The sequence below is a fragment of the Hetaerina americana genome, unplaced genomic scaffold (genome assembly GCF_022747635.1).
Source record: "Hetaerina americana unplaced genomic scaffold, ioHetAmer1.1.p SCAF_21, whole genome shotgun sequence".
Classification (NCBI taxonomy): Eukaryota; Metazoa; Arthropoda; class Insecta; order Odonata; family Calopterygidae; genus Hetaerina; species Hetaerina americana.
Genome location: NW_027286775.1, coordinates 5714110 through 5730873, shown reverse-complemented (window position 1 = coordinate 5730873; position 16764 = coordinate 5714110). Strand labels below are relative to the sequence as shown.

At 42.0% G+C, this 16764-nt stretch overlaps 1 protein-coding gene across 5 annotated transcripts in view; it reads left to right on the top strand.

The window, feature by feature from the left end:
- LOC139688656 (testis-expressed protein 2) overlaps positions 1-8718 on the top strand; it is a 58637-nt gene extending 49919 nt beyond the window's left edge. For all 5 annotated transcript variants that reach the window (XM_071586224.1, XM_071586226.1, XM_071586222.1 and 2 more), the window contains 4 exons: positions 613-688; positions 2983-3116; positions 4487-4607; positions 6055-8718. In XM_071586224.1, coding sequence (XP_071442325.1) covers positions 613-688; positions 2983-3116; positions 4487-4607; positions 6055-6123 — 400 coding nt within the window. In that variant the 3' untranslated portion in view covers positions 6124-8718. The remainder of the gene's footprint in view (positions 1-612; positions 689-2982; positions 3117-4486; positions 4608-6054) is intronic.
- Positions 8719-16764: the final 8046 nt, after the last annotated feature.

Genomic DNA, 16764 nt, shown 5'->3' with positions numbered 1-16764 from the left:
TTCCACTTATTTCGGTTATCCATGTTTTTTTCTCAATTATGCATGCTTAATCCTGCATCCATTAACATGCAGATAATATTGAGGGAGTTTATTGTACTTCCTCGTATGTAAGTATCATATACTATTAGTTACTTATTAGAAACAGCTCTGAATTTTGGTTAACCCATTGAAAATTTGCCACTGTTAGAAAATAATATTTTTAGGCTTTATTGCGAGCAAAAGTTTGTATTATAGCTCAATTGGTTATGCATCACATTTGTCCAAGGGTTGAGCAGCAAATAATGTGATCAATATTAAGTATAAGGATAGGGGTGCCTTTATTTACGTATATTTTACAGGTTGAATCCTCATACTAATCATTCAAACCTTTGGCAATTGGTGGATGCAGCTTATTCATTTTAATCAGTACATATTATGATGGGACATTTAATGGTGCACCACCTCTCCCAAATGGTATTGTATGGCCTCTAGGAATGCAGTAGTAAATGCAGACTTATAGGATTCCCTGGAAAATCTCTACCATTAATAGGCAAACAATTTAGTATGGAAAATAGGGAAGTACTTATAAATTCCTATTTATGATGTTACTGATATTGAATAATTCTTTTTTAGCCATGGAACTCCTACTTCCAAAAAGAAAATTCTTCAGATGGTCGACAAAATAGCTTCTTCCAAGTACTTCCAACAGGTATATTTTATTATATTTTTTACATTGCTATATTCAATTGGCATCTCGTAATAGGTAGTTTAATTGCATATTGTAATTTCTGGGTTTCTTCCCCTCTCACTGGAACACGCAATGATCTTTGAGACCCACATGAAACGTCTCATCATCAGAGAATGTAAAATATTGTACAAGAGTCATGTCTTGATTATCTGAGATAGTGTGTGCTGAGGCCACCTCACTTAATATTATTGATTGGTCTTCTGTGAACAAATTATGAAAAAGGATGACATTTCAATGCCTTGCTACTTAATGTGTGATACATATATATATATATATATATATATATATATATATATATATATATATATATATATATATATATATATATATATATATATATATATATATATATTGATTGGTCCTCTGTGAACAAATTATGAAAAAGGATGACATTTCAATGCCTTGCTACTTAATGTATGATATATATATATATATATATATATTTATATATTTATATATATATACTATATATATATATATATATATATATATATATATTTATTTTAATATTTATGTACGTTGGTGGGGGAGGGAGAAGTGAAAGGCAACCTACAGACAAAGGACTGTTGAGTATGGGGTGAAAAAACGTTACAGAAAATGAAGGGAATACCTCAAAAGCGGAGAATTGACAGTTAGGGAAAGGGAAAAGAGAAGGGATGAGAAGCACAAACGTTGAAGAGGCTCTAGCTTCAAAATGAACTGAGGGCTATTTCATATATATATATATATATATATATATATATATATATATATATATATATATATATATATATATAAATATTTTATATATATATATATATATTAAATATTTATGTGTGTATATATATATATATATATATATATATATAAAATATTTATGTATATATATACTATTACTCCATGTCTTTACTATTCCTCCATCTCCCGTGATCACTCAATTTTCCTCGTAATTCACCACCTTGACCTTGGCCGCCGCCCATTCTTGAATCCCTCAAACAGCAAATATGAAAAGCCTAAAAAATTGTGAATTGAGCTGTATAAACTAGATTTTTGGAGAATTATATGTTAAATTTGGAGAAAATATAAAGTGGTCCGAGCCAGGAAAAATGACTAATGTATAATCATCTGTATTCAATATGATTGTCAAAAGTAGCAGTTTATAAACTGGTGGCCATCAAAGTATAATTTATTATTAGAGAATTTAAAGAATTGTGCATCATATTTGTGTGCACATTGAAAAACCATTTCTGCAGTTAATCCACTTAACTAAGTGTCTGGCTACAAAACAACTGCCCAACTACTTCTGCACTACAGCATTAATGGTTGGGTACTTCTTGTAGTGAAAATATAGTGGAAATTTAAATATTCGATAATAGGGAAGGTTTTTGCACTAACACTAAGTGCCTGTTTGCAATTCTCCTGTATTATCAAGCAGCTGTGGAAAACATCAATAAACTCAATGAACAAAGTGCATTTCAAAATGTTGTGACGTTTGGTAATTTCACAGTGAAAATCATTTCCCGCAATCTCTATTCAAGCCTGGATCCCTTGATGCCTGGCCACTGAGTGCATAGCCTTGGGTGCCTAATGGGTAGATTCTCATTGAAAAAAGAGCTTTGAAATTCTTTTAAAATTCTTATTTACACTACTTATCATTTCACTTGTGCACACACTAGCCCAGTAAAGTATGTGTTTTTATTGTAGTGTATGATTACAATTATATATCTCATGTAGCCTAATTTTTGAGTAAGTCAAAAGAGTATGCTTCTAAAACAATATAAATATTCAGTTAGTTATTTTTCAAAAATTGTAAGCATAAAATAAATGCAAATCTACATTTTCATTTATTTTGCTAAATAGTTTGTCACATTGGAGCAATTAAAAATAATATTTCCTGTATAAGTAAAAGATTTAATTTGTATTTTGACCATTAAAACTAAATACTTCTTTGCATGCCTAATTAAAAAATATTACTTTTTTATTGAATTTCATTAATTTATTAATGGATGATGTGATTTCCAGCCAGATCCCTTTATCTTAATGTGTTCTAGCAAATGCTATCCCCAAAAAGAAAGCACCTTTGTGTTTAAGCATTCGCTTTAACTTCATAAACTGTGTCATGGAGCACACAACTACAATTACTCATGACATTGTTTGTAAAGTAATTTGTAGAGCACAAAAAATATTGTGAAAAAATCATATGCTGTTATTAAAATAATAAATTTTTGTAAATCTTAAACGTATTCCTAATTGTGCTGATAACATTGCATTGACAGGCCACCGAGTACAAATACATCAAGCGAGCAATGGAAGGAGTGTCGAACACGAGGCTGATTCTTTCAGTTGAGCTTAAAGGGGCCGTGGGAACATTAGCCGTTAATATTCCACCTCCGCCAAGTGATAGACTGTGGTAAGGAATCATCAGTTTGCAGAATTTCTTATTCGAGTTGTTTCTCAATGCATGTTTTGCACCTCTTACAGTTTCAATTTCAGGCTCACACAATCCAGAAGTTAGAATTGACATTGACTAATTAACATTATCTTCCACTTAATGTAATTCCTTCTTCCTGCCAAGGAAGGTGGTCTTAAGCGCTTGAAGGCGAGATTGCCATCCATCAGATGAGGTGTTCAATTGCGAACTCCTTGGCGCCTTTCACGAAGAGTAGGCCACTCCTGGCACGGGCAATCTGTCCGCCTTTCTTTTTCCCTTGGTGACTGTTTACAATTGAGTAAATGGGTTCAAACATGGCTACACATGCTCAAATGATGAACGTTAGTCGGGACATCCCGTGGAAGTAGCTTCCTGCCCAATGATTGGCAAAATCCAAGACATGGTTTTGATTCTTCAATGAATCCAAGTTTGTGAAATAGTTGAGGCCTGAGAGGCATGTCGTGAGGTACATTGTTTCCAAATTTGCACACAAAATTGTTAGGGAAAAAAACCTCAGCAAGGTGGGTGGGTTTTATAAGTGAAACTTTGAAATAATAAATGTTAAACATTGAACTTAAATTGCATGGAAATAAGTAGCATAAATGAGATCATGACATCGGTACAGTAGCTATGTGCGTTGTTCTTCATCATCGTTGTTTTGTTTTAAGTTATTTAGGAAGTTTCATAGGATGTATTTTTTTAGTATTACCTAGTATATTTGATATAAATAATTATTTCCATATTAAAATGGATCCTCTTTGCACTTGGGGGTCTGGCATCATAAAAATGCAAGTCAAAGTCTGCCGTGGTCTTGTCGGAAATGGGGAATGTTCCCAAATAGTCAAAATTTACTGTGATATACTATTAACCAAAATATCTATTGCAACTTTCACTCAAGGTTTAGTGATTTTATAAGAAGTAATCTATGAACTGAAACATTGTTAATCAAATTCATTAATCAGCTGTCACAAACATTCACGTGTGTTGAAGTGGTGTTTGTACCACAGCCTGTATCCAATATAATTCCCCCATGGTTTTTGAGAAGAAGGCGTTGCAATGTTCTTGCTAAATGTAAAGCTTTAATTTATCATTTTTTTCATCTTCTGTCCTCGTGTTATCTTACATGATGCAATATTAAATTTTCTGACTTAATTTATATGCTTTTCCAAATTTTCCTGAGTTTTGACTTTACTTCCACGATTTAAGATGATGAATGGTTACATCAGTTAATCAATGCCCCAAATGGAAACTGAAGTCATTAAAATGATTTCTGTGACTGAATATTCATCTTCAATGACTGGTGTTTCAGGTGCTTGTATAAATAAGCCTTTCCATTTTATTTGCACCAGGTATGGATTCAGGACCAACCCTCGACTATGGTTGACCGCTCGTCCAAAATTAGGAGAAAGACAAGTCAACATAACACACATCACCAACCTTATTGAGAATAAACTCTGCTTTGTGATACAGGTAAGAAGTTTCGTCGGTTGTTTTATTGCGTAACTTTCTCACCCATGCGATGCAATAATCCGGTAAGCAAGTATGCATGTACATCTATCTCCAAGTGCAAGTGAAGTAAATAAGAAAGTAACTGAGGAGAAAAAAGTTGTTGCCTCTTAGGAAAAGGATGGAGTTTTCAAGAAGCATGTGGCATTGTGTTAATAGTGGCCATTCAAACCTACTTAAGTACCTGTCATGTCATTTTGGGAAAAATTCAGTTACATTCGGGAAAAGATTTCATTATTCCAAAGAAACTGCGGGAGATGCCGCAACAGTAACTTTTAACGGAGTCATCCGCTAATGTGCATTTCAATGCAACAGTTTCAGAGTGTAAAAATCATTCGCCTTGACTGGGATCCCAGTCAAGGCGAATGATTTTTACACTCTGAAAATGTAGCAAAGATTTCATTTTTTTATTGCATTGGAAGGTGCTTTTTGATTTCCATTTGCAATGTGTTTAATGTTGGTATGTAATGGTGAAAGGGATGAGTAAGTGGACGAAATAGCAGTGAAATTATGAATTCTTGTTACCGATTTATGTTACCTAAATATATTTATAAGATGGTCACTCGCCAAGTATTATTTTAGACATCTGCCTTAACGTTGCTGTCATAAATGGATTGGGGTTGTACATACAAGTCAGAGAGTAATAATTTGGAAAATATTGGATTTTTTTCAATTGGCTAGCTTAATTTTTTATTTCCATATTAAAAGATTTTGTACTTTTCTATAGGCACTACAAGTTGTATTAGAATAAATTGTGGTTTGCCGATTTGCGGCATCATCCCATCATAGCCGCGGCACCACCACCTCTTCCCCTTCTCACCCTAATAACCCTGACCCCCAATCATGGCCCTTCCCCTCCCCCCCTCCCCAGTCCCCTCTGTCCCGAGCGCATGTATTCCAGTGCTGCAGGGGGATCGAGATGGTGCGGTGGCTATCGTACTGGCTTCCCACCCATAGGGCCCGGGTTCAAATCCCGGCTGTGTTGAATATTTTTACTAGGTATCTCAATCCCTACTTGAGGTGCTTTGTGGAGGGCACTTTGAGTGAGTACGTCGTCCGTCGGACGGGACGTTAAACTGCGGACCCCTTGGCGCCTTTCGTAAAGGGTAGGCTAATGCCGACGCCGGGTTTCTCTCCACCCTTCATCCTTTCCTGTCCATCCCCTATTGCGCAAATGACCTCAGCTGTCGGTCGCCTCCCCTCAAAACCACTACTACTCCAGTGCTGCATGTGAGTGAAATTTATGCCGGATGATGCCATAAGTCATAGAAATGTGTTGTGTTTTAAAATAAACTTTACAAAATCTTTTAATATGGATATCAAATACTTCGGTGCAAGTGAAGCCTTAAACATGATGGTGTATTATTTTTAATTTAATTGGTGATGATCTGTGTGGCATTCTTTCTTCCAGAAAATATTTGTTCTTCCCAATATGGATGATTTGATTATTCCTGTGATGAGTACCCAGCTTCCGCAGTGATTTAGCGGTGGTGTTAGTCATCCTTCATTGCGTCTTGAGCGAGTGAGTGATTATGCTCACTCGTCAAAGGCTGGATAAGACGTCTGGTGCTTGCGCAGGGAAAGCATGAGATGTGTTTTCCTTGATTATTAGTACCTTCCTGTTATTAATCCTGCATCACCCTTGTACCTATCCAAACCAAATGAAATACAAGCTTTAAGACCAAAACCCTTTCTGTGATTCTGATCCCAACGTCAGGTATGTTTCTTATTGAAGTTGAATGAATGTTTGGTGGAGAAAACTGTTTGTACGCCCTCCTTAGCTAGTTTTTCTACTTGAGCCTCACCCAAGAAAGAGAATACTTAATTTAGAGAGTGAGATGTTCCCACCTCAATCTTAGTGGCTAAGCCTAGTTTTATCCTTGAAAACGTTAGGAATGGGTTGACCTTTTCTACCAAGACTTATTAAACGGAAGGTTTTATTGGCAATTATTTTTTTCTACTCAGATTTTTTTGTTTCAATGGAAGGACATTCTTTGTATCACTTGTATCATCACTTTATTCTTGTATTCATGTTTAGCCAGTGATGTTCGTGTGACTATCACGCCATGATTCAGTAGCTAGAGTTGTTGTTGATGTGTCCCTTTGTTGCCATTTGAAATGCTAAGGAAAATTTTCTATGTTTGTGTTTCTTTGAATACTTACTGCTGTGATCAATGGTGGATGATTGTCTGTTGCTCAGCTACAGTCGGTAGAATGGGTGTATTTTTAAAATTACACCAGTAGAAGGAAACTTATCTGTGATCGTTAATTGTACTTTGCCGTGTTCACTAATGTTTTGTCACTATAGTTGATGTCAAATGTTGAATTTTGGAGGAATGTATGCGGCCAATGGCAGCTCATTAATCTGCCTGTGTACTCTCTCAGGTTGGAGTCCGTCTTCATATTGAAAATGTCGGTCTTAGGAGAACTAGATTTCCTTCATTTAGCCTACTACTCTCCAAAGGTAATCTCATTTGAATGGAATTTAATGTGAACCATAGTCTCTCTACATTTTTGAATTTCTGGTATAGTTTCAATGTATATATTCCTACGTAGTAGTGAGGCTGTGCAGTTGGCATTAAGGTGTGAATATTCATCCTCGAGACCCCATCTAATGCGATCAAATCTGTTTAGAAGGATGCATCATTTGTTTATTGTTTCATAGTATGGCAGGGGGCCTATTTGAGGTTGGATAGTGGCTTTAATTTACTTGTTGTTACCTACGTCAGAGTTCCATGTTGCTGCAAGTCCTGCTCCTACTGCCTCATTTCCAAATGCGTGTACATGTGCGTGTTTGCCTCCCTGCGCATTGCCTTCCAATTCTGTTCTATTGCAGTACAATGGACGAGGGCTCCGTAAATTTCATGATACATCTTGCCTCAGGATTCCTTCCATGATCACTTGGGTGTTTATGAATGGGCCCTGTATTGTCAAATGTTGTGAAAGTTACAAGTTGTTCATTTTTCTACATTTATGTATGTAATCTTTTCTATGTAATTGTTATAACTGGAGTACAATGAACTTAAAGGTTTGTGGCCGGATGGCTCAAACTTTACCGTGATTTGGCTGTTAGATTATGATGTATGGAATATTTTCTAGTGTTCATAATTACTTAAATTTCTGCGAGTGTTGCTTGTGATATTGGTATTTCTTACCTTTTGATTTCATTTAGCATTCACACTGCATTTACATGGACATAGAATTCCAATGAAGAACTTTTATGATCTCCATTATTAATAGTATATTGTATTGTTCAGCCAAAGATTTATACTAATTACTGAGAGACTTTTTATCTAAGTATCATTTAATTTTTTTGTGAAAGTTGTAGTGGTTTGTTATTTCCCTTGGAATTTTATGATCCGTTTTGTTTTGAGGTTATTATTTGACATTCATTTTAATTGGTTAACTCTTTGACGAAAAGCTTAAGTATTTGTGGAATGTTGTGAAATTTCATCAAGCTCAAACAGTTATCAGTATTTTTTTTGCAAATGTACGAAATATTTCAAAGTTTTCATTCTTTCATTAAATAGATTTTTTTACTAAGTAAGTATTGCGTATTTGAGAAAAGGTTAGTAACACAGTGAATATTGCTTTTTCATGATCCTCTACTTTTTGTGAACTGTGAAAAGAAATTGTCATCCATTGATATCAGTGTGTACTTTTGTTGATCCTTTAATTATACGCATTTATTATTTCTAAAACACGGTAATTTGTTGAACAAGAATATTTTACGGGCAAATATACGAGTTTATTAAACTTTTTCTTTTCTATTTTATTTAATGCAATATTCTACTAATTGTTTAAGGGTTTGGGTTAGTGATGAGTACTCTCTGTATTACCACCTTGTAATTAATTCAATAATTAGCCCAAGTGCAGGCACGTTTGTGAGCCCAAACTGTCTTGCATGGGACCCATGCTGGTCACGGGTGCCACAGGGACGAAAGAGGGCCAACGCCACCTTCTCTTCCCACTTAGGTTGTTAATTATCAGGGCTCACATGGATTTCAGATGCCCTGATATAATTTTTGTGTTAAATGCCATGTTAATAATGTATTGTTTAAGTATTCACATAAATTTGTTTGGAAAGTGAAAGCTGTTATTTGAAGAAATTACCATTGACCTACCTAATTTTTAATTCAATTCACACTTGGTTTGTGATGCTGCTGATAGTTGTATCCTGGGTGAAGAAACATGCTGGAAAACCTACGAAGAGGTCATTGCAATTATGAGCTGGGTGTTTATACCAAATCTAACATCAATTGAAGGCTTTTGAAATGTGTGTGTGTGTGTGTGGAAAGAAGGAAAAGTTAAAGTGGGCAGAACATATAGCAGATGAAGAAGTACTGGCCATGATAGGTAGTCATCTTTATTTTGGGGCGAGATTGAGGCTTTGGAGTCTTCTACCACCTAACCCCTTGTCACACTTTCACAATTACTATAAGGTAATCTACCAGTTTAGGTAGGTTTTTGAATGGACACAGCTCCCAAATAAATTAATATTTTGTGACTCCTAGCAAAACATCTACATCAGGTCCCCCTTCATCTCTGAGTACCTTCTTCCTCCCTTCATCCCGTCCAACATCCCTATCCTATTCTTTCCCTTTCCTCCTTTGTCTAACATTCTCCCCTCAATTACAGTCTTCAACATCTCACTGCCGGTCAATACCCCCTTCATACCCTTTTCCTGCCTCCATAGGATTTCTCCCAACAAACCCCTCTCTTCGCCCACCATACCAAGTACTTCCTCATTCGTTTTCTTCTCTGTCCATTTCACCTTCTCCATTCTTCTCCACACCCACATTTCAAAAGCCTCCAGTCTACGTCTATCCTCCTGCTTCAATGACCACGTTTCCGCGCCGTACATAGCTATGCTCCATATCAGTCTTTTCTTAACATCCTTACTCAACGTCCCTGTCATCAACTCCCTCCTCCTTGTGTAAGCCTCTTTGCCTATGCACAATTCTTCTCCTTACGTCCCTACTACTTTGACCGTGTTGGTCCAAAACACTACCGAGATAAGTAAAATGTTTTACCTGCTCTAGTTTTTGCCCTCCCATTTTAATGTTTAGCTTAGCCTTTATCTTTCTAGGAAATGGCATAACCTTTGTTTTATTAATATTGATTCTCATCCCACACCTGTTGCAGTGAATTTCCAATTCACTCAGCAATGCTTGCAACCCCTTGACTAACTGACAAACTAAAGCTTGGTCATCAGCAACCCTAACAGATTTTACGAACCCCACCGACTTTCATTCCTACCTCCAGTTCTTCCCATGCCTCTTTAATTTTTCCTCCAAACATACATTGAGCAGCCCCTGTGACAATGGTCAACCCTGCCTTACACCTCTTCCTAACACTGCCCATTCGGACTTCCCGTTCCCCACTCGTACCTGAGCAGTCTGAGACATGTACAGGTTGCGGATAAGCCACCTGTCCCACCAATCTATTCCTATTTTCCGCAATATACTCATTAGTTTTCCCAATTCACTCTATCAAATGCTTTTTCGAAATCTACGAAACAGGCAAATACCTCCTGGTTGTGTTCTAAATTCCTCTCGATTAATAATCTCATTACTGCAATGGCATCACGCGTACCTCTCCCCTTCCTAAACCCAAACTGATCATCCCCTAAGTAATCATTTGCCCTACTCTCTATCCTTCTGTTTATGATCCTGAGAACAACTTTAGCTGCGTGGGATATCAAACTTATTGTCCTGTAGTCCTCACATGATGTAGCCTTTACCTTTTTTGGAAGAGGAACTAAAACTGATCTCACAAAGTCTTCCGGCCAGATTCCCTCCTCATAAATACTACGAATCAGCCCATATAGCCTCCTACTCCCACATTTCCCTAAACATTACATTTACAATATTAAACTTACAAATAAATTTCACAAATTGTGCATAAATAGCAATACAATTAATGCATAAAATCTTAGGACCAACGTACAGCAACACAGTGCATTAGTTGCCTAGTTGATTAATAACTTAAGCACAAAATATGCAACATACAATACATACAAATACTGTGCATAAACATACCAATAAATGCAAACAATACTTGTGAAACAATATTCCTGGTTATATTAACATTCGCCAATACAAAGTATGATGCTCCTGCAAAAGAAAAAGGAAGTAACTCGAATTCTGTTTACAGATGTGTTTTCACTGGTTGGTTTGCAGGGAAATTATCGATTGTGAAGTGCGTGCTTTAATAATAGAAGACATGGTGCATTAGTTATAGTGGATAATAGCTCATTCCAATGATGACATGATAGGGGAGGAACTAGGACTGTTGGGAGAAATCCAAAGCAGGCAGGGTCAATCTGAATACTGAGCATTCTGATTGGCGAGGAATGTTGAAAACTGGCAGAGGGGAGAATGATTGACGACTGAGGTAGGGGGAGGAAATGGAAAGTTATGTTGATGGAATGAAAGGAAGTATGTGGAACTGAAGATTTTGAAGGGGTATCCTTCTACGCTAGTGGACGTTAGGAAAAATTACACTCGAGCGTTAAACTCAACGGGTTTATTATCGAAACGGATTTACAGAGGGCGATCGTACAGCTTGCTTCTTCATTCGCGGCAGACTGACTCTCCCGACCGACGTCCACCTTTCTCTGTCGTAGCGACGCCGTGTCCCCCTGGTGGTACTTTCCGGAACTTGTAACAAATAAGTTCCACCGTGCGTTCCGTCTGCTCTCCTTGCGCCGCCACATCACCCCCTCTGTAGACTTTAGGCCACTAAAGAATGAAAAAGGAAGGATTAGCGAAAAGAAGTGAGATGCTATGGTACAAAATCTTCCAGGTGCTTTGGGAAATGGACCCTCCTCCCAAAGGGGGTCTCTCTCGGCTCTTCGGCAGGTGCAGCAGTGGTGGTTCTTGGGTGTGTTTTGTCCCGAAGAGATGCGGGTGCTGCGCTGCTCGTCCCGTCGTTCTCCTCAAGAGTGTAGGCAGGTTTTATGCGGTCGATTGAAATTGTTTTCTCACTACCTCGGACGTTGACCACGAAAAATTTTGGCTCTCTTCGGATGACCGGGAAGGGACCCTCGTACGGTGGCTGAAGATTAACCTTTGTCGCGTCGTTTCTCACGAAAACGTGGGATGAGGACGACAGGTCTTGATGCAAGAAGACAGACTTCTTGCCGTGGCGTGACGCAGGAACTGGTCGTATGGTGGAGAAATGTTGCCGTAGCTGCGCGGCGAAATTAAGGTCGTCGTCCGCCGGCCGCTCGCTAGGGACGAAAAACTCTCCTGGTAGACGGAGTGGTTGACCATAAACCATCTCCGCCGGCGACGCCCCAATGTCTGCTTTCCAGGCGGCTCGTATACCGAGCAGCACTACTGGCAGGACGTCCGGCCAACCATCCGACTGGTGGCACATTATGGCTGCCTTCAGTTGGCGGTGGAACCTCTCCACCATGCCATTTGCTGCGGGGTGATAAGCCGTGGTTCTCAGGTGCCTCGAACCGGTGAGCCCCGCCAACTGCTGGAACAGATGTGATTCAAACTGTCGGCCTTGGTCCGTCGTAATCCGGAGTGGAGTGCCGAAGCGAGCCACCCAATTCCGAAAGAATTCCTTGGCGACCGTGTCAGCTGTTGCGTCCCTAACCGGGAACGCCTCTGGCCATCTTGAAAAACGATCGACACACGTCAGGCAATACCGATATCCCGCGGAAACTGGCAAGGGGCCTACAATGTCGATAGGAACATGTTCAAAACGCTGGGTGGGCGGCGCAAAGCCTCCCACAGGGGACACTGTGTGGCGATGAATCTTCGCTCGCTGGCAGGGAATACATGCGCGTGTCCATGCACGGCAATCCTTGCGCATCGAGGGCCACACAAACCGTTCTGCGACCAACTTGGTGGAAGCCCGTATTCCTGGGTGTGACAAGCAATGCAGCGAGTCAAAGACTGGCTTCCGGAAGGGTTCAGTTACATAAGGGCGGACTGATGGTGTCGACACGTCACAATATAACTGAAATTCACACTCGGGAATGCGCATCATTTTCAACCGGAGGGAATCGTTGGGCTGTTTGAGCTGGTCGTCTTCCGCCTGAGAACGTGCGAGGGCGCTGTAATCGATGGCACCACTCACAGCTTCTACCCTTGAAAGGGCGTCCGCGACTACGTTTTCGCTGCCTGAAAGATGACGGATGTCGCTGGAGAACTGGGCAATGTAATTTAGATGCCGAAACTGACGCGGGGAACACTTTTCTGGTTTTTGGGCGAAGGCATAAATCAGGGGTTTATGGTCAGTAAAAATTGAAAATTCACGACCCTCGAGCATATGCCGAAAATATTTAACAGATTCATACACGGCAAGCAGTTCCCTGTCGTACGGGCTGTACTTTTGCTGCGTGGAAGTGAGTCTACGGGTAAAGAAACCGAGTGGCTGCCAACCGTTGCTCGTACTCTGCTGCAAGACTCCGCCCAACGAGGCGTCCGACGCGTCCGTAAAAAGGCCTAAGGGCAGAGAGACGTCTGGGTGCGCGAGAAACGTCGCTTGCGCGAGGGCGTCTTTGCATTCATTGAACGCACGATCCAAGTCGTTATTCCACCGCACAGGTTCATTCCCTTTTACTCCCCCCCTTAGGACATCGTTAAGTGGCAGTTGGATTGCCGCAGCCTTTGGAATGAGCCGTCTATAAAAGTTAATCATGCCCAAGAATTGGCGCAGTTTTTTCACAGTTTCCGGGACAGGAAAGCACTTAATCGCATCTATTTTCGCCGTCGTCGGCTTAACCCCGGATGCACTGACACAGTAGCCTAAGAAGGACACTTCCGTCCTACCTAGCACACATTTGGCGGGATTTACAAGCACTCCGTACTCCCGCAAACGCGCAAATAGCTCACGTAGATGGCGCTCGTGCTCTTCAACGTCCATCGAGGCGACTAAAATGTCGTCTAAATAGGCGTACGAGTGGTCCAAACCCCTTAACACCTCATCGATGAACCTTTGAAATGTTTGGGCTGCATTTCTCAGGCCGAACGGCATGCACGGGAATTCAAAGAGTCCGAATGGCGTGATGATTGTCGTTTTTGAAATGTCGTCGGGGCACACAGGTATTTGATGGTACGCGCGTACGAGGTCAATACGCGAAAATACAGTCTTACCGGCCAGATTGTGCGCAAAATCGGCGATATGAGGCACCGGGTATCGGTCGGGAATGGTCCGCGCGTTGAGACCGCGATAATCCCCGCAGGGACGCCACTCGCCATCCTTCTTGGGCACCAGATGCAGAGCCGAGGCCCAACAACTGTCCGACCGTCGGACCGTACCGCTGCGTAGCATCTCGTCGAACTCCTTCTTGGCGATGGCGAGCTTATCTGGTGCTAGTCGCCGGGGCTTGCAGGCGACGGGGGGTCCGGACGTCACCTTGATGTGATGCATGGTCGCGTGCCGGGGCTCCCTCGGTGTGCCAGCTGGGCGAGTGATCTCTGAGAATTCGGTCAGAATCTCATGGAATCGAGATGATTCGATTACAGTCTTCACCTGCGGGACCGAACACGGCACAATGCGACCGCCCGTGCCCAACGACGTTATCCCATCCGTTATTCGCTGCCGGCGGACGTCCACTAAAAGGCTGTAAAAGGACAGAAAGTCCACGCCAATGATGGGCCTATCGACATCCGCCACGACGAAGCGCCAACGGAAGTCCCGCTTTAGGCCTAAATTCAAGGCTAAGTCTATCCACCCGTAGGTCTTTATCACCGTCCCGTTCGCGGCAAATAGCTGGTAGGTAGAAAGTGGCTGTCGTCCCTTCACCAGCGTACGCGGGTAAACGCAAAGATCGGAACCGGTGTCGACCAGGAATTCTGTCTTCGTCACCGAGTCCACAACATACAGGCGGCGAGGCTGGGGGCAGCGGGCGTCGGCCGCAATTACGCCCTGCCCTCGTGGTTTTCCGACTTATAGGCGCACGGGGAACGGCACTTAGTCGCGCGAGCACCAAAAGTAACATGATACCAGCACCACCTTGCATCTGGGGGCGCGGAAGGGCTGCGGGCACGCCGCTGTCGGCTTTTGGAACGTTTCCGTCCGCGAAAATCTGGACAAGAAGCAGTCAACGCGGCTACCTGTTGTGTAAGGGCCGCTATCTGACTTCGAAGTTCCTCCACTTCGGAATGCGGCGTGACACTGGCGACTTGCGGGGGGCGCGGCACCTCGTGCACCTTGTCGGCTAGTTTCGACAAGCTTTCCAGTTCCAGCGAGTCTTGTGAGGCCAGGATGGACTGTGTGTGGGATGGCAAGCGATTCATCCACAGCGTCTTCAGAAAGTCGTCTGGCACGGCAACGCCAGCCAACGTCCGTAGATGGCGCAAGAACTGGGATGGCTTCCGGTCCCCCAACTCCTCGTGCTCGAGGAGTTGACGTATTTTCTGCGCCTGCGAGACGGAGAGTCGTTGGATTAATTCCTCCTTGATCTTCTGGTATGGGTCTGCCCTGGGGGGATTCACAATAATGTCCTCCACTTCCAGCGCGTGGCGATTGTCTAACTGGGCGACCACGTGGGAATACTTCGTCGCCTCACTCGTTATTCCCGCTAGCGAGAACTGAACTTCCAGCTGCGAAAACCATAGAGCCGGCTTTTCTGGCCAAAAAGGTGGAACTCGCATCGTCACTCTGTTTACGATTGACTCCTCCGACCCGTTGCTTGGAGGCGGCATTTTGCACCACGTGGCGCTTCAAGTCACAGAACGAAAAAAAAATGCAAACCTTAGCTCACGCGTGATCACGTCGGGGTCACCAATGAAGGGGTATCCTTCTACGCTAGTGGACGTTAGGAAAAATTACACTCGAGCGTTAAACTCAACGGGTTTATTATCGAAACGGATTTACAGAGGGCGATCGTACAGCTTGCTTCTTCATTCGCGGCAGACTGACTCTCCCGACCGACGTCCACCTTTCTCTGTCGTAGCGACGCCGTGTCCCCCTGGTGGTACTTTCCGGAACTTGTAACAAATAAGTTCCACCGTGCGTTCCGTCTGCTCTCCTTGCGCCGCCACAATTTGTTTATTCAGTTATGGGCCTTTCAGGACCTACCATGCTTTATCCTTTTGAATCGAACGCTTCAATTCATAATCACTAAATTGTGATGAGTTTGCTTCCGGGGAACTGTGCGAATTAATCGCGCTGTTCCTAAATCGGTGCCTTACCATAATATAATCTAAGCAATACCTTTATGAGTCACCTGACATTTTCCATGCATGGGACTGATGGAAACTCATATTGTGAAACCATATGTTCGTCATGATTAAGTCCTGTTTCTTGCAGAACTCCATTGCTTTCTCCCCGCGGTTGTTCCCTATTCCCAAAGCGTAGCCACCTACTTGAACTTCCTTTGTATGCCGTCGCGATCCAATCCCCCATCATTGTCATATTTCCTTCGGGGAACACCCGAGATCATGACCTCTTTAACTAATCGAATACCCTGTATACTTCTTCCTACCTATGATTACTTGGTGGCATTTACGCTGTTTGCATAAAATGTAACGGGAAAAATTCCAAAGAAACTGCGGGAGATGCCGCAACAGTAACTTTTAACGGAGTCATCCTCTAATGTGCATTTCAATGCAACAATTTCAGAGTGTAAATATCATTCGCCTTGACTGGGATTCGAGCCCAGATCCCTCAATATCCGGTCGAGTGCTTTAGCCACTTAAGCTACCGAGGCGTCCACTTAAACTGAAATTTTGGGGCTTTTAAAGGAGCGAATTCCTGTGACATTGTATGTACGGCATTTCGTCACAACATCTAGTTCCTTTAAAAGCCCCAAAATTTCAGAGTTTAAGAGGACGCCTCGGTAGCAGGACGTGCCTGTGTTCACCGAGTGTCTAAAATTTGCCGGCGTCCGAGGCTTCGGCCGCGGGGGTTTGGAGAGCGGCACTGCCGGGTTCTCTCGGAAATCGAGGTGCCGGTCGTGTTTAGTTTCGAGCGGCGGTTGACCGCCTAGTTCATCAAGAAGCGTGCAGTTTGACTCTCGACTTCTTCCGCCGGGAAGGCCGTACTTATGTTTTGTTTACTGGATCAAGACTGACCTTGACTCCTAGTGTAGAGCTTAGGCTCCTTTTTATTTGCTACCGCCGGGTGCTTGTAGCGGGGAGGGAGTGCACACGAG